General features: G+C 34.5%; 1 protein-coding gene across 6 annotated transcripts in view; it reads left to right on the top strand.

Annotated features, from left to right (window-relative positions):
• Positions 1-18,014, top strand: part of NIPBL (NIPBL cohesin loading factor) — a 135,089-nt gene that overhangs the window by 36,391 nt on the left and 80,684 nt on the right. For all 6 annotated transcript variants that reach the window (XM_032097411.1, XM_032097412.1, XM_032097407.1 and 3 more), the window contains 7 exons: positions 3,067-3,210; positions 5,742-5,907; positions 7,057-7,187; positions 10,328-10,427; positions 12,092-12,240; positions 13,243-13,403; positions 17,173-17,266. In XM_032097411.1, coding sequence (XP_031953302.1) covers positions 3,147-3,210; positions 5,742-5,907; positions 7,057-7,187; positions 10,328-10,427; positions 12,092-12,240; positions 13,243-13,403; positions 17,173-17,266 — 865 coding nt within the window. In that variant the 5' untranslated portion in view covers positions 3,067-3,146. The remainder of the gene's footprint in view (positions 1-3,066; positions 3,211-5,741; positions 5,908-7,056; positions 7,188-10,327; positions 10,428-12,091; positions 12,241-13,242; positions 13,404-17,172; positions 17,267-18,014) is intronic.

The raw sequence follows: 18,014 nt of genomic DNA, 5'->3' as shown, positions 1-18,014 counted from the left end.
TTTCAGTTAAGGGGTAAAAATGTTATAGTATTGATAACAATTACTGAACAAACCTGGCAATGGAAAATTTTTAGATATTGAAAATGATGATTCTTCTTGACTAGTTGTGAGCTGCTACAATAGCACTTCTAACTCTTCTTACATTTGGGGAATGGTGGTGGGGGAGAAAACCCCAGCAAAACTTGCCTGACAGCCAAGCTATCATTACATGCTGTTCTGATATTTTGTATGGAAAAAGCTATACTGTCTTGAGCTGTCAATCTTTATTCCTCTAAGTGCTTGAGATTTTAAAATCTTTAAGCCAGTGAGTTTATTGATGTTCTCAGTAGCATCAAGTTTGAGTTGTAATTTCACTGGATCCCAGTCTCTGCTTCTGGAATTGAATCCCACCTTGTTTGCCAATTTTATAACAGATGCAATTTTGCCCTCAACACAACAGCTGTAGTATTTGGACCCAGATATTACTATGTGGTTTCTTCATATTGTGTTTGTTTTATAAACTAATCCTATCACTTAATCCCATCAGTCTCTCTTTCTCTCTTGTTTACTCTCATCTGTTTATTCATTTCATCATGCTTGCAAAAACTTCATAATGTCAGAGATAGACTTCTTGAATTACCATGCTTAGCCCCCAGCTGGTGCAGGCAACCACATCCCATCCCTTTTGTAACATCTGTACAGTCCGCCTTTGGAGTAGTGGTGTTGCTTATCTATACTACTGGAAGGCTGTTCGAGAAATTGGCAGCTCTGATGGTGAAAAGCTCTTTTCTGTTTTTCTTCTTGCTTGCATTCACGTGCCCATTTATTGTTGTGTTAGCATTGCTCTGTGGCTTTCTTCCTTTGTAACCTTCTTTGACCGCCTTAGAGAGAGCAACCACATCCCCTCTTGACCTTTGTTTTGTTAGTTAAACAAACCAACCACTTTTTCTCTTCTCTTTCAAAGAAAGTTTACTTTTCCCCTGACCATCCCAGCTCACTGCACTTGCTCCATTCTCAGGTCTGGACCTTGCCATGTTCAGGTTTCTTATCACATATCTGTGGAAAAGGTTTCTAATTTTATGTGTCTGGTTTTGGAGGAATTTTTCCTGTAAAATGTCTGTATAATCTATTTTTTGTGGCGGTAATACTTGAATTAGGAATGAACTTGAATTAGGAGTAACAGCCTCTGCGTTAACAGCTTTCTCATGTGATGAGGAAGTGAAAGTGAATAGACTTTTTTTTCTTATATTTCACTATTTCTGTGCTACATAAAAATTTCCGATAATACTGGCTAGTGATGTGGCCTTTCCGTAGATGCAGTTTCAGTCAGGAGAAGCCACCAGACATGACATTTTTATAGTAAATGTAACTTATGCATGAAAGGTGTTCTTTAGTTTCTAGGCTTTCAGTGAAAAGTCAGATTCTAGAAGTGTTATCTCCTGTGAGTTTGTTGCTGCAGACTCATTATGGGACTCTTAGAGTATTTATTTTATTTTTTTTAATTTCTTTTTTAGAATTGCTTATTTGTGGAATTAGGCAACCAGTGAAATTCTGCATATATTTGTATTCATTCAGGATAAAAAACCCTTGAGTATTGAGTAGTACTTGAAACTGCTCTGTGGGATGTTTTCTCCTGGATTAAAAAAAAAAAAAACAAACCAAACACAGCAACCCACATAGAATAACTATCTGTAGTCTGTAGCAGTTTCCTTACTAGATTTCTGTATCTGCAATGTACTATATTTTTAATTTTAAAAAAAGTAATTTAGGTTAGAATGAGACTCTGGCAGGTGCAGCAAAGGAAGTCAACTCGCTGACAGTTCTGTTAAACCTCAGTATTAGTATTTTTTTCAACAAATGTGCAGACAGGGAATCTTTGAAAACGTAATTTCAGTGGCTGATGAAAACTTTGAGCAGAAAAAGACTTATAACGTTGTTTTCCTTGTCTTGGAGTCTATATGCATTTATAAGCAGTGGTATTATATATATTGCTATATATTGCCGTATGTTGCTACATTGGTGTGACATGAGAAAGAATGAGATAAACGTTACTAAGGAAATGACAAGGATCTTGTGGTTTGTATGTATTTCATATGTAATTCTCAAAAATGTAGGCTTGTAAAGTAAGCGTAAGTAAATAATGATTTCAGCATTTCAGTAGGTAAGAGAAATGCTTATGTAAGGACTCTTTTTACAATTTCCCAAACTGACAACACAGGTGCCTGTTTACAACAGGTAACCACATATCAAATTCCTTTAATGTCTTCAGAAAAATCATGTCAATTTCATTATATACTAGGGGATTGTAATATGTGATGTTTGTAAATTTCTGATAGTTTGGAACTACAATTATTTTTTAGCAGTGTGGACTTCCTTACATTTGGGATCTTTACAATTAGTGAAAACTGAGTGAACTAATTCCCTTTTCTGTAGTTGAATATAAAATGTGCTGTTTTACAGGAAATAAATGAGCTAGTTCAGTGGTAGCAAAGCTTTGGTTTTTTCCCCAGGAGGAATTAATAGTATTTCTGGTAGTAGTTTGACCCGACAGTGATATATTAAAAAGATATTGCAATAGCTACTGCTTTTATAATGTACTTAGATTTTGTATTTGTCAATTTGTTTGCTCCTTTATTTTTGAATCTGTAAATTGCTACTTTTAGTTTTGCTAGTCTCTTTAAGAAAATGTCTCCTTCTGCAAAACTGGGAAGTGAATATAACAGCTAATTACTTCAATTGGTTATGCATTAAGTCCTATCACACTTCAGCATGAACTAACAGAAGTTTTGTTACCAGTTTTTCAGTCAGTATTGTATAACCTGACCAAACTATTTTTAATTGCCTTAATTTGCATCTTTTTTTGATGAAGGGGTTGCTTCTGAGACCAGAAGGAAGCTTGCTTTTTAATTGCCTAATGCCACTTGTTTTTAAAAATCTTCACTGTTCTATCCACTCTTGAAAAAAAATTCACTCAGTATGCAACTAAAGGTAGTATGGTCTGTTTCATTTATGTTAATGAATTTAAACTTTTTCAAAAGTAAACTGAGAGATTGTATTTGGTTTTGTTCTTTTTGTTTTTGTGTTTAGTGCTTGGGAGATGGGAAGTAATGATAGCTGGCACCTGAACTGAAATATCTGTGTAGGCACTACTCTCCCAGAACTTCAGGATGAATGGGGATATGCCTCATGTTCCCATCACTACTCTTGCAGGGATTGCTAGTCTTACAGACCGTAAGTACTATTCTTTTTCTTGTCTTTACTATGCTGTTTTCTACCTCTTTGGTAAATACCTGCATTTTCAAAATACTAAAAAGATTTTTATTTTAGAAGTTCTTTAGAGTTAAATCTGTTTAAAATCAGACTTGACACTAAATATGTTAGTTTTGTTATTGCTGGAATTGTAAAACTCTATCCAAAAAAATCATGCATATTTAAGCATAAAGTGAAATGCAGGTTAAAAGAACGCTTGAGGAGACCTGAAACAAAATATAGGAACTCATTATTTGTTTGGAATATCATTCAGTAACATATCTGGGTACTGCACAAATAAAGAAAAACATATAGATGATGAAGCACTTCTCTAAAATATGTATCCTATCATCTTCACTGAAAAGAAAGAGACACAGGATTAGACTGATATGCAACTTATCAAGAGAGTTGTAGAATATGTTGAATATACTTGAAACCTTCATTAATTTTGAACTTTTTAATAGGTGCACAAAATGACTGCTAGAATAAAAATAAGCAGCTGAACCTCAGTCTTCTTTCTTTGCTGTTCAGCCCACAAAAGGAGCATATGAAGTGTGTGTGCTGACTTTAAATACGTCAGGAAGACAAAATGCAAGGAAAGAAAAAGAACTATTTACATTAAAAGCTGGTACTGACACAAAACCAAATCATTATAATGTGACCAAAAATTAATTTCTAGTGAAAACTAAGAGGAGATTTGTTATTCTATAGTGAAGTCCTAGAACAATCACTGCAGTAAGAGCAGTTGGGACAAAGGGGTGTCTTGGTTATGTAAAGTGTAAGAAAGACTTTATAGCTCAGTTTTCTGTCTGAGGATAATTGGATTCAGTGACCTAGGTGCTTCTTCTAAGCACTTCTGTTGTTACACTGTTGAAAATTGAAGGCTTTCCAAGAAACACTGGAAGTATATATCCAGCAATTGAATTTAATTCCTCACAGTAAAAAAGGCAGATGTATTGGAGGAAAAACCCACTTCATGTCCTTCTGGTATATTCTGAAGTATTTAAGTGGAAGATGCAGCTTATGTGTTTAGATGTGTATGTATGATCATGTATGTCTAATAATAGACCATCAGGATGCAAATAGTAAGTTTCTGGCTATGGACAGTTTTCCAGAATTAAGCATTTGCAGGTAAGGTTACTTAACTGGTAGAAGTCACTGATCAGATTCTGGTGCAAGAGTTCCTTTAAACACTGAACTGGAATGGACAAGACTAGTTGCCCTGAAAACTGGTGACATGATGCCTGAAGGCAGCAGAGTAAGCTAGCAAAGTTTGCCCAGCTTTAATCAGTATGTTTTGCTGGTTTTGCTAATTTTTCCAAGTTTCAGGCACATTCAGGGTAATCTGATGCAAGTAATGAAAGCTAGTGTTTTTAATATATTACACACTGCTATATGAATTGCAATTTATTTCTAAGTACAGCAATGATATACATTATATGGAATAAAAATGCTGGAATCACCCCAATTTTTTTTAATAAGTAATTTCAAAATATGAAGGAACCAAAAGAATATGTTTCACTTAGGCGGTTTTGGGTTTTTTTTCTGAAGTTGTTTCTAATGGTTCAGTTAAAACCTTGATCTCAGGGATGTGATCAGCCTGGTAACTTGCAGTTAGAGTCAGCTTGTTTTCCTGAGCCCACTGAAGTGACCTTCCTCTCTATCTAGCCTTTGGGCCTCCTCTGGCTTACCCTCCTCTGGTCTGAGTAACTCTGCAATCATCTGGTCAAGCCTTCTTATATGTACACTTCCTTGTTATGTCTGAAGACCTAAGAATGCCCTCTTAAAATAAAGTGTGCTTATAATCTAATTGAAATAGTGTTTTCACTAAATCTTTTATGAGATTTGTAAGTTTTTCTGACTGAATTGACGCTTCAGTGAACACACCAACCAACAATACTAGCCCTGTCTTGAGAAGATGGTTTGCATAGGAATAAATACAAGAAGAGAAAAAAACCCTGAGAATTAATTAGTGGATTTAATTGGTTGTTGGGTTGTTTGGTTTTTTGGGGGGGTTGTTTTTTTAGGTTTTTCTTTAAAGACCTTATGAAGTGGGAACACCGATTAAATATTGAGATTTGAGTAGAAAACTGGAAGTATATGTTCAATGCATTCATAGTACTGCATGTAGCTGCAAAAATTTTGAATTTCCTTTTCTTAATCCGTGCTTTTGGCTCCAACAGAAAGATGCCATAACATAATAAATAGCTTAATATTCTTGAATGTTTAGAGAGTCCAGTGTGGGTATGTGAGTGGGGACGTGTGTGTTTGTGTGTATGTATTCAAGAATTTTGAAAAGTGCAGAAGTGTTCCCTGTGTTTTAAATCTAGCTCTTCCCAACATCTTGCGTAACTCCAAACCTTCAAGGTTCTAATTTTTCTCTTCATATTGCTACTGTATGTCATTTGCAAAAGATGTCTTTCTTAATCTCATAAGAGAGTAAGGGGGTATCCACATTTGTATGTTTGTGTCTTGTGAATTGATTCTGAAGTAGTTCTGTTTTCTGATAACAGTTTTGAACCAGCTGCCTCTTCCATCACCTTTACCTGCCACCACAACAAAAAGCCTGCTTTTCAATGGACGGATAGCTGAAGAGGTGAACTGCCTTCTGGCTTGCAGGGATGAAAATCTGGTTTCACAGCTCGTCCACAGTCTCAATCAGGTGTCAACAGATCACATGTATGTATTTTGAACTTCTACATCAGATCATCATCCTTATTCCTTGAAATCAAAACTAACTGGATTGAGAAGGAAGTTTGTGAGAGTATGAAAATTAGAACATGCACGTTTTTCATTAGGCTTACTTTGCAGATGGCTGCAATATAAGACTTAGTCAAGTGTTTCAGTCAGACAACGTTAATAATTGTTCAGCACCCCTTACGCATAACTGTGGGGGTTATTTTATAGATCTGATGCTTATTCCTTCCTTGCTAGTTAAGAGTGCAGACATCGTGGTGTTGATTGTGCAATACTAATTTGTGTTCAACGTCAGTCACTAATGCGTGTAGACAAATTACATACCCAAAAGAAAATTTTTGACACCTGTGTCAATTCTGATTAGGTATTGAACTTCAGTATTTTAACAGTTGAGCCATCAAGTATGCTAATGTATTCTCTTTTTGTTATTTTTTTTTTATTTCTCCCTGGTGTCCTTTGAATTGTTTTATGTTGACAACACTGTCGTTTTCCTACATGTTCTAATCAATTGTTTTGTTCAAGTGGAACTAGCTTTAAAAAGTCCTCAAAGCAAACAAGAAGTGAGTGCACAGATGCATTTATAGAAAATCCATTACATTTCCTTATGGTTCAGAGGGAATCCTGTGATCTCAAAGATATGCCCATTTCCCCTTTTATAAAAATAAAATAAAAAGATTTTCAAAGCATTGAGTTGAAACGTGAATGTTATACATTCATGCATATGTTATTTTCACTTTTACAATAATACGTTCTTGATGATATGCCAAAGCATTCTATTATAGAGAAGACCATGGTATAAAAATGTGCCTAAGAAACTTCTTATGATAGTCTGAAACTGACAGCCACATATACAATGTATGTAAGAGTTGAGTAATAGAAAATGACTGTGAGGACTAGGAGGAAATATTTCTTCTGCCCGTCCTTTAAGAAGAGAGTGAAAAATCTAGAGGCAGGAAGCAGTGCTTTGCAGACTTGATTTTTCCTATATTTTAACAGTAAATTGTCTTCTTTCATTTTGATTTTGGTTTTTTTTTTTGTTTTTTTGGTTTTGGTTTTTTTTTACTTGACTCATAGTTTCTTATAATTTGAAAATGCATTTGCCTCTTTATTTGCTTACTTCCACAATTCCAGAGAGTTGAAAGATAACCTTGGCAGTGATGATCCAGAGGGAGATATACCAGTCTTGCTGCAGGCTATCCTGGCAAGGAATCCTAATGTTTTCAGGGAGAAAAGCATGCAAAACAGATACGGGGTACAAAGCGGTAAGGATTTTTGATTATCTATTGATTAATTTTATGTTGTTCTGTAAATCTAGGGGACTGATATTAACCACAAATATGTATGGAGCACAGCTGTTGTATTTATGCCTTGCCTTGTATTTGATAGTGATTTAAAGCTATGTACCTTAACATCTTCTAAGAGCAATTGTGTTGTAAAAAGAAGGAAAGTAAAAGCTACCCGGTATTTTTCTAAAAAATGTTTTATTTCACCTCAAAATTTAATCTGTAGGATAAGTAATTGGATTTTATTTCAAAACAATTTTATTTTGAATTTTTTATGCCTAGGTTAATATGTTCGTCTTAGTAAATAATTGAAGTTGAAAAAATATGTGTTGATCTTACTGAAAATCTGTATGGTTATAGTGTATCATTGCAGTGAGAATTCTTAACAGTTCTGGAGTAACGAATAAGGTTGAATGAGGCATCCTTAACCACTCCTCCCTTCCATTCCTCATCTTAGCAACTTGTGATGCCCTACAGCTCTAAGCTGTTTATGGATTTTGGGAGACTAAAACCTTGTGCATCTTTCCAGAAATGTCAATTACTTCAATAATTTTTTTACATTTATACAAGAACTCAAGTGCACTTTTGCCTGTAAAAGGAAAAAACTTCACATGGGTACTTTTAATAGGAATATATATTTCACGGAAAAATCATCTGTTGTTGAGCTATCCTAGCTTAAGCATGTATGCTGTTGTAATACAGTTTAGTTGTTGAAGAATTTTTATGTAACCTTGAATTATGATTTTATGAAGTGCATTCTTTGCCATTTGATAGGAATGCTAAAATGGATTTATGCATATTGCTTTTTTATAAGAAGAAAAATTGTAGTAAGACTGGGAGTATATGTAAGGAATCTCATTCTAGTAATGTTTCTACTAGGATGATGTTTTCTCAGTGCTATGTAGTAATATGACAACAATGTGAAAAAGTAAAAGAAGATACTGTAGTGCTAATGGCCCCAGACTGATTTCAAATCCCTTTTAGACCCAGTGTTTGGGGCTTGTTTTTAGTTCTTTCTCATTACATCATTATCACATATACAGTTATCTGTCTGGAAACTTTGGAAAAACCTGGTTTTTGGTTGTTGGGGGGTGTTCAGTTTTGTTTTGGTTTTTTTCTTTCTTTTTTTCTTTTTAAGTTACCTGGACTGGGCCTACCTTTGCCATCCATAACAGAGATAGCGAAGTGAGAGCTATCCATCACAGATTAAGTTAATTAGGAGATTTTTAAAATTACATTAGAAAATTAATTATGTGTTTTCCATCATTCTTTTAAAACAAAAACTAACACATCTGTGGTTCAAAGCATGTTTTAAATTAGGGAGGAGAAAACAAATAGATACATTTTTAAAGCCCTTGAAAAGAGTACTCTGTACTTTAAGTACAAAACTGAAACTTTGTCTGTATAGTTCATGCTGATATGGATATATTATGTCAGCTTTCTGTACAGGAATGTTACGGTTAGTTGTTTGGCTGAAATATTATACCTGGCTGTGTTGAGAGTGCCAGTGAGCGGTGAGGGGGCAGTGGGCATGCTGGGTACTGGTTCCAGCATAAAAAATCCTTGGGATTTCATGTTCACTTGCCTCTATGTGAGGTAACCAGTATCCATTTAAACAAATTTTGTAGAAGTTGAGGAGTCCCCATCTGTTACTCCGGACACTGAAATGTACTCTTATATTGAGGTATGGAAGTATCTAACTTTTTTCAGCACAACACAGGACTTTAACTCTTGTTGAGGGCCAGTTTTAGTGTGCTCAAGTACATAGAATGCAGCATTTACCACCTACTGGGAGGTAGTAATAGCTTAATTCTTGCGGGATTATCTCTATCTACTGGAGAAAGTGGAGGAGCAAAGAGGGTGACAGGGAAGGTTTCTGAATCTAGTTTTGCACATGTGATTATTGCAGTAACTGAAATTGATGATAGAAACTGTAGGATTAACAAAAATCTTCCAACAATTTCATATTGGGAACTTTTTGTCTAACTGTCTAAAATACGAGTGAGCTTCTACCTATGGCTGTAGATCACTTGCTTTGGCATTCCAAGATACTGTGTGCTCATGAGTTCTGACACTTTTTTAGCTGTAAGACATGAAATTCTGTCACTAAAATAACTTCAAATTCATTTACATTTGTGTGTAAATGAAGTGTCATGTAGTTGTTAGGGTGTTCTTTATTCCTGTGTTGAAGAGAGGAAAAAAAAGATTCCTTTAAATTGTCCTTTACAGTGATGTGAGTCAGAATGGAATAGAAGAGAATATTTCAGTTGTAAGGGACCTACCATGATATCTAACCCAGCTGTCTGACATCTTCAGGGCTGACCGAAAGTTCAACCAAATTAAGGGCATTGTCAAAATGCCTCTTAAATTAGTTTCAAGAACTGCGGTACATGTGGCTTGCCAGCTGGTTCGACACCTGAACTTCCGAAACATGACTATGGTTATCTACTAGCTGTGGTAGCCACAGCTGGGATATTGGTTCTGCCTTGCTATTGAAATATTTCAGCGCCCTCTTTGATAACATTCCTTCTAAGCTTAGCAGAGGTGGAGTAGAAAGCTTTTTTCTCTGAGTAGGAAGAGACCGCTAAATATTATTGGAGCAGTGAGAATATCTTGCAGCACTCAGCCCAGGATGACTGGTTGCTATACTTGCTCCAACAATTGAAGATAAGTTTTCTCTGTTCTTCTGACTTGTGAATCTGCCAGATCTTTTGCTTATTAGCACAACGAGTACTGTACACACCAGCCTGAGGTGCTGAATATATGTCCTGGCTTAAAATGTTTCTCTTTACTACTAGGTTTTGACTTAGAAAGCTCTAAGGAACAGGTAGAAAGAAAGAAAAACAGAAAGAAAGGAGGAAACTACTGTTAATATTTGTAACTGAATTAACACAACTTTAGGGAACACAATTTTATGTCATGATGTAAAATGGACATTTTACATGAATTCAGTAGTTTCTAATGTTTTTTAACAGTTGAGGGTAGATGATCTTATTGTCTGTTTTATAATCTTATTAAAGTTTATAATCTCATTGTATATAGTAAATTCTGAAATGAGATACTTCATTGATTGAAAAGGAAATGCGTGCAAAATAATGCTGCTATCTTTTTTTTAATAGGGATGATGATGTCACAGTTTAATATTTCTCAGAATTCCATGCGTGGTAGTCCTGCATCTTCCAATTATCAACAAACCACTATCTCACATAGCCCTTCCAGGTAATCCTTTCTTTTTAGTGGGGTGGGAGGGGAGTGAACTTCAAGTTCTTCGTACATTGACAGCCAATTCTTGTAGCAAGTATGTAAGTGGAAGATGATCGGTGTCACAACAAATTTTGCATTTGTCTGGCAGTGGGGTAAGTTTCTTAATACACAAAGAAATATCTTTCTGTCAGTGAACTAATCCCTGTATTCCAAGGATTCATCATGAATTCTCCTCTCTCTCGCTCCATCCTGTAATTTGACCAAGCTTTCTTTCCTGCCTAAGGAGTCCCTCTGCGTCCTGTTACCCTCTGGTTGTCTTCTACCCGTGTCAGAGGCTGAGACTGGTGGCAAAAGGATAGCAGAGAATAGAGTGGTGTGTTCCAGCATGTCCCAGTACTGGTTTAGCAGAATGGTGGGAAAGAAGATTTGTAAAAGCATGGAGTACTACTGTAACAGGTGTACAAAAGGCTTCTTGCAGAAGGATAGGCCCAATAGTTTGGCCAATCTTCCAGCAGCATCCTTGTCAGATTTCTGGGTTTTTGAGTGTTTGCAAGTAGCATCTACCTATAATTTAGGCTTTTATTAGTATATTAAAGTAGTCTGGACCAGAGGAGAGCATTCTGCATGTAGTTTCAACCCAGGTACTGGGCTTTAAAAGATCCCATCTTCAGTTATTAGATATCATTATTAAAATAAACTGATTTCAGGTTTCACTTCAAGTTACTGTAACTGTTTGGCAAATGAAATGTTCCATATCTTCACAACAACCAGTACACTTCTTAACTTTTATATCTAAAAGGGATATCTAAAAAGATTTTTAGATATTAAGATATTTAGATATCTAAATATCTTAATAAGATATTTTAAAAAGATATTTAGATATCTCAAAAGATTGTGAATATTACAATGAATAGTACAAAGTTTTCTTGAAATCCTTGCAAAATTCTTGTGTTAAGAAACTTGCTGTTTCTTTCTATGGAAGCTTAGCTTCATGGAGTTCCTATTTAGAACTAAGGGTTATGAAAATATGAAACATACTTTCTCATGTATTTATTTGGTTATTTTAATTCTGAAAAGCTCATATAAGAATGTAAGTAATAATGTACTGTTACAAGTCAATGTTATTTTTATGGCTTCCTCTCTGTAGAGTGAATCTGAGATAAAGCCAGTGAAAGAGAAAGTTGTATTCAGTGGGCTCGGGTCGGGTCCTACCTAGCTGCCTATCACATTCCTGTATCTTGACAGTGTAGTTCTGTTAGACGGAGTTACTTGAAATCTTACTGGAAAGTAAGGAACGAGTAAATGGCTCCTTGTTAATCCTAGTGACTGAGTTGTCGATTAAATTGCTGTCACTTTCATTCAAATTTCTGAGATTAACTTTTGGAAATTGCAGATCTAATTTCCATACATACTGGTGTCATTGTTTTCTTTTCCTAGGTGGAGGGTCCTATGAATGCTTTTTATTATCTTCTGACTCTTAAGTAGTATTTGCAGTTAGGAAAGTATAGGCAGCTTAAAATACTGCTTTTGAAGGAAGTTCTTGACTGTGCTGTGGGCTTTTTTTATCTTAAATAAATTGTCATGTTCTGAAGGTATAATTTCCAAAAGAAATAATGAATTTGTCTACATTTTCTAGTTCAACTTTTAAAAACATTTTTTCAATTTTGTTTTCTTTTTAGCCGGTTTGTGCCACCACAGACAAGCTCTGGTAGCAGATTTTTGGCACAACAGAACAGTCCAGTGCCTAGTCCATATGCTCCTCAAAGCCCTGCAGGCTACATGACGTATTCACATCCTCCAAGTTATACAGCTCATCCTCAAATGCAAGGTAAGTCTGTGATGTTTATTTTGTTCTCCTATTTCATGTCAACTTTACTTTCATGTGCATGTTTCATGGGTTTCTAATTTCTTTGAAGGAGTTACATGCTTAATGCAGATGTTTGAGGCAGGTGTATTTAATCTTTGCTTTTCTGGCTGTAAAGAGTGGTAGTATCTACTTCGTTTTTAAAAGATTAAATAGAAGAAGAAAAGGTAAAACACATTCATGTTGCAATGCTCCTCTATTTGCATCCAGTTTGCATTGCTGTCCTGTATACATGACAATAAAAAAAATCTGAACAACCCAAAAGTTACATTTGTTAGCTGTGAGCATCACTTACATGTACTAGGGAAAATCTCATTTCTGCCAAGGAAAAGTTAAGTTTTGCTGGAAGATTCTTTAGCCTTACTGGCCTTTTTTAGTGTCAGATTAATTCTTAATTGGCTTGAATTATGCTGAAGGTATGCAGTAACTGGCAAAGATGACCTTCAGAACGAATGGATTTCTTTGTTCTTCCTTTGTCTAAAAACAATCTTGAACCCATGAACAGTATTAAGGTATCTAGGGCATTTCTATGTTGGTAGGTAGAATTTTATTGGATTCTTTTAAACAATTTTTTCTTGAAGTTTAACATTGTGCTTAGAATATATATACAGCTGTTTTATATGTAATGTTGTATCTCTCATTGAAAGCTACTAAGGTAGTGAATTCAAATTATATAGAAGTAAACAAAGTTTTCTGTAATCAGTAAGGAAGATACTGTAATTAGAACAAATATGGAGAGAAATTTGGCTAATTTGTACATGGAATTAAGATTTTAAATCCATTTGAAAAATCTTAGATAATCTATTTTTTATCAAGGTATTTGTAGCAAGTTGGATTCTTGTTCAGACTCCAGGCTTCTTGCATCCAACTTTTTAATATCCACTGTTAGGGTGTTTTCTCTGAAACTTTTCAAATTCATGACTTGTGAGTGTATCAGTGCAGTTACTTACTTTTTTTATATTTCAGCTTCTGTATCCAGTCCCATTGTCACAGCTGGGATGAGGAATCTCCATGAAAATAAAGTTTCAAGTCAGTTGTCTGGAAATTCAGCTAATCATCATGCTGATAATTCTAGACATGGCTCAAATGAAGACTACCTACAGATGGTGCACAGACTCAGTAGTGATGTATGTTAAAAATCTGTTTCCTATGATAAAGCAAGTATGTGTTTAACTGCCTTACAAGTCAGATATTTTATGATGTTGTTGATGGATAAAACCATTGAAGATAGATTTCAATTTCAGATGTGTAGACTCAACAATGCAACTTTTACATGTGCAATTAAATTTTTTCTAAATCACTCTTTCTTTTGGAACTGTTTGTAACATTAATTCTGATGAAATTAGGACAAGAAAAAATCTTCACATAATTGCATAGTGAGTTAATTTTAAAGATATGGTATAGCTTCTCTAGAAATACTGTAGCAATATGTTAATGCAAACAATCTAGGTTCTAAGTAGGTGTGTAGTTGTCTTACGTCTCTGGCAATCTATGCAACTGTCAATTTGATTTGACATAATTGACCAAACTATTGGATAATATACTGGTGGTGTCAAAGGCAATAGAGATTTTTTTCTTAATGGTCTCTTACATGCTTTTATGGCGTAGTTTCTTTTGAGGATGTTTTCCCTTAGTGAATTTGTTTCATATGGGAGAAATTCCTTCTGAAATCCTGAATCTAAAGGAAAAAGGCCTCACATCTTTCTCCCACTTTCTTTTTGAGCTGCTGATTCATTTTCTTCGTAACCATCCCATTCTGTAGATAAAACTGGTCAAAATTGTTCTTTGCAAGTTTGGTGTGCAATCTGTTTACAGATCATAAACAGAGAGTCCTTAAGTTTCAATTTATTTTTTCATCTAAACCCCTTAGAAGCAGGAAGCAGGTCTCTATCTTTTGTGTGGCTGTGTGCATGTTTTATTTGGCTTACAGAAACACCAGACTCCTTAAATCCTCTATAGGGATTAATACAGTAGAACTCAAAAAGAGTTACTGGGTTTATTATTCATCTTGCTTTTCTCTTAAGTATAACAATTACGGTGGTTAAAAATATTTGCTAAGAAGTACTATCTCAAATGAGAGAGTGTTGTAATGAAAGAATCTGTCATAATACACAGTCATCAGATGTTTTTCTGTCTCTGCTTCAGTGCTGCAAATTCCTTTAAGTAGGAAAATATTCTTTGCTTTAGATGTACAGATATCCCTCCAACTATATTAAATGGGCACTATCAAGGGAATCTTGGTTTTGAAAAGACAATTAGCAGAATTTAGTTAACAGTTAAAGCATGCTTTTTTGAAAACTTTTGTATTAGGATAACTTATTTCATATTTTTAATGAATAAGCATGTTAAAATGTTCATCCCTAATTTCGTGATCCAAGCAATGCAACCACATCCTAATTCATGAAAACTAAGATATGAAACCTTTAAAAGCTGATCTTAGAAGCTATCATGCAAAAAACAATTTGAAGAATTTGGATTAAAGTTTTGCATCTATGTATGAATAATAATCATAATTTTGCAGCCTTTTCTACTTTGGAAAAGATCTTTATGAATGAGTATTTTAAGAATCATAAGACTCAATAACTTAAATTATTTTAGCATAATTTCTAAAACTTACATTTTAGGATTTTATTCCTTTAAAAAAGTTAGTAGTTAACGGAACATTGTGTGTCTCTGAAATACCAAATCAGCAAGGATACCCTTAAATACACATTCACTCAATGTAAGGACAATTTTTTTTGTGAATTTGAGAGCATTCCTAGAATATAATTTGGTGAAGCTCCAAACCAAGAAAGTGTAAACGCACATTTCTGAAAATTTGTCAGCTTTGGTAGGAATGACATCTCTACCCAAAATGTCATATACCTAGTTAGTCTGTTTAGTAAATTTAGTAAAAGTTGTCTTTGCCTGTGTCTTTGAAAATCATGGTTAAAGGTCCTCCCCATACCTAATAAAACATACCTGATAAGAAGTTCCTAAGCTTAGTTTTCAATATTTTGGGGTGTTTTTTCACATTTATTACAAGTCAAAGAAAAGTCCATTTGGGAAAAAAAATATCAGTTCTGTAATTTCAGTGTGGTAGCTAAATGAGTAACTCAGTATTATATCAATTCAGTTTCACTTAAAATAATATCATAGACTTTTAATATGCAGTTCATTTTATTGTGCTATTACACTCCTTTGCCCATGAGAATTTCCTCACAAGGCAACAGCTCTTTTTGCAAACACTCTTGCAAAATAAGTGTAATTAATAAGTGTAAGTTTTAGGTTTATTGCGCTGTGAATGTAAAGAAAAAAAATCAAATGTAACTGTGTGATAAGTGCCTATAGGTGGTGAAACCGGTGAAATCTGATTTCTTATGGATTTGTGTTCTTTGAGTTGCAATCACCTTAAGACCATAAACTTCAAACTCTCTTCTTTTCCCTTAGCAGTGTCATCTACCCCTTAACAAGGCATAGTCTGTAAATGGCCCAGTCTACAGCTACACATGTGGAAATTGGCTGTTTGGCCATCGTCAGAGGGGCTGTGTAGTTGTGCATCTATACAGGCTTCTATCTCCTTGAAATAGCAAATTAGCTTTCTATCTCACTACTGGATGCTGATTTTGTTCATGCAGACATGTAAAAACATAATTACGATTAAACCTTCTAATATTCTGTTAATTGGGTTGGTATTGGTCAAAAGGTTAAAAAGTATTTGTCAGACAGATAATTCAGATGAAAAAAAAGGAAAGAAAAGGCTGTGTGAAAATATTGCCTATATCCAGATACCTCAACAGGGGCCACATTATAATGTTAGGTACGGAAATAACCAGTTTAATTAGGAAACATGAAATAACCGTAGAACTTATTTGGAGACTTCCTTTGTTTGTATGGCTGTACTTTTTGGAAGAATGACATTTTTAGAATTTGTTTATAATTATAGAAATCTTCTTTTCAAAGGTACAGAATTTGTTTGTTTTTCCTTTCCCCAAACATTCTCAGAGATGCTGTATTAAAAACAGTAGTTGAAGTGGGAAAATTGAAATTTTAGTTAGGGCATTTCCTGAGCTGGTAGTCGTGACCAGCAGAGGGCTTCACAGAAGCATTGTAAAAACCCATGTAAAACTCTGAATGGAAATTGGAATAGTGAGTTTCATATTTCGTGTAAGGATAGTGTGGGGGTAAAAAGTAAACATTTACATTGCTAAAAATAGAGCATGGACATAATTACATTGCAATTAGTATTATATTATGAAAAAGTTTGTCTGAAATTATTCTTTGGAGCATTTGGGGAAGTGCTTCATATTGCCATTGAGTTGTTTCCTGTTTAACGCTTACAAGCTAATATCACTCCAGCTGTGTTTTACTTGAGACTAACCCAGCTGCTGTAATGGGACTGCTAGAGATTCTGTTCAGTCACGCCTTCTGTATGCTAAGGATATAGATACAAAGTGTTACTTTGTTGAACTGTAAAAGCAAGATGGCTTTCTAGATAATCTTAAGTTAAAAACCGGAGTTTTAAAAATCTACGTTTTATGCTCAGTTTCTTTCAGATGGTGTTATATAAATTCATGTATCTGCTCTTCTCTACTATGAGTACCTGCAACAGAAAGTTCTAAGTGGAATCTTAGTGCACACCCAAAAGTGCTTGTCTAGCTAGAAAACATGTACAAAGATTTATTTTTGTGTGCCTATTCTGGTTATAGATTCTTAGGTCAGATTGGAGCATTGCTTATATAGTAGTCTAATAGCAGTCTAAATTACAAAGATTTTAATGTAAGTAAATATTTTTCTAATACTTCTTGTATGCTTTTTTGTCCAATCCATTTTATCAATTTATGTACTAATTTCAGTTTTTATTTTAACAGATGTTAATGTTCATAATGTTAACTTCTTTTATCATTATTACTTTAGGATGGCGATCCTTCAATAAGGAATGCTGCGTCTTTTTCCTTGAGGTCACCACAGTCCGTTTGCTCTCCAGCTGGAAGTGATGGAGCCCTTAAAGGTAGTCTAGTAGTCATATATATGTCAATTTATTTTTCCCAATTTTAAAGAACAGAGAGTTTAAAGAGGTATTTAGTTTTTCCTCCTGACTTCTGTATTTAAATAGTATATAGTAAATAGTAATAGACTATGTCATTATGTTTTGGATACAAAATTATTTTGAGCCCTGATCCAGAAGAAATTTCTGATGGTCTGAAAATTGAGTAATCGTCTTTCAAAATAAAGCTCAAATTTATGGAGGACAGAAGGATTTAAAATCCTTTCCAATCTGAGGATTAAATTCTTCATAAGAATTCAGTTGCTCTACATAAGAAAAGTTTTAAAGGCAGCATTACGAGTATTGAACCCTTAACCAGCTCAAGTGTTTTAACATGCAATATTTGTCGTAATTACAATAATGAAATTCTAAAAACATGAAAATAAATGAGCTCAATACACATAGCATGCATGAAGTCTGGAAACCTTAGCTCTGGAGAGGAATAGGGTGAACTGTCTGTCAGTTGAGAGGAAAGAGAAAAAAATCTGCTCAAAATAATTCTTTATACTAAAATCCACTTAGTAAGGTAGGGGTTGGGACATATTCTTGTTAATTTTTTTAGTGATTATATATTTACAGGGCAATAATTGAAAGATGAAACAGTGCTTTCTTCTTTATACAACTGAAACAAAAGTATAAGTCTTATTAGGTGATCAGTTTAGGTAGAGAAGGAGAACAGAAGATGGGGGAGATTACAGAAAAGGTGACGGTA

This window comes from Corvus moneduloides, chromosome Z, assembly GCF_009650955.1.
Source record: "Corvus moneduloides isolate bCorMon1 chromosome Z, bCorMon1.pri, whole genome shotgun sequence".
In the NCBI taxonomy this organism is placed as follows: Eukaryota; Metazoa; Chordata; class Aves; order Passeriformes; family Corvidae; genus Corvus; species Corvus moneduloides.
This window is presented reverse-complemented; position numbering and strand designations above follow the sequence as displayed.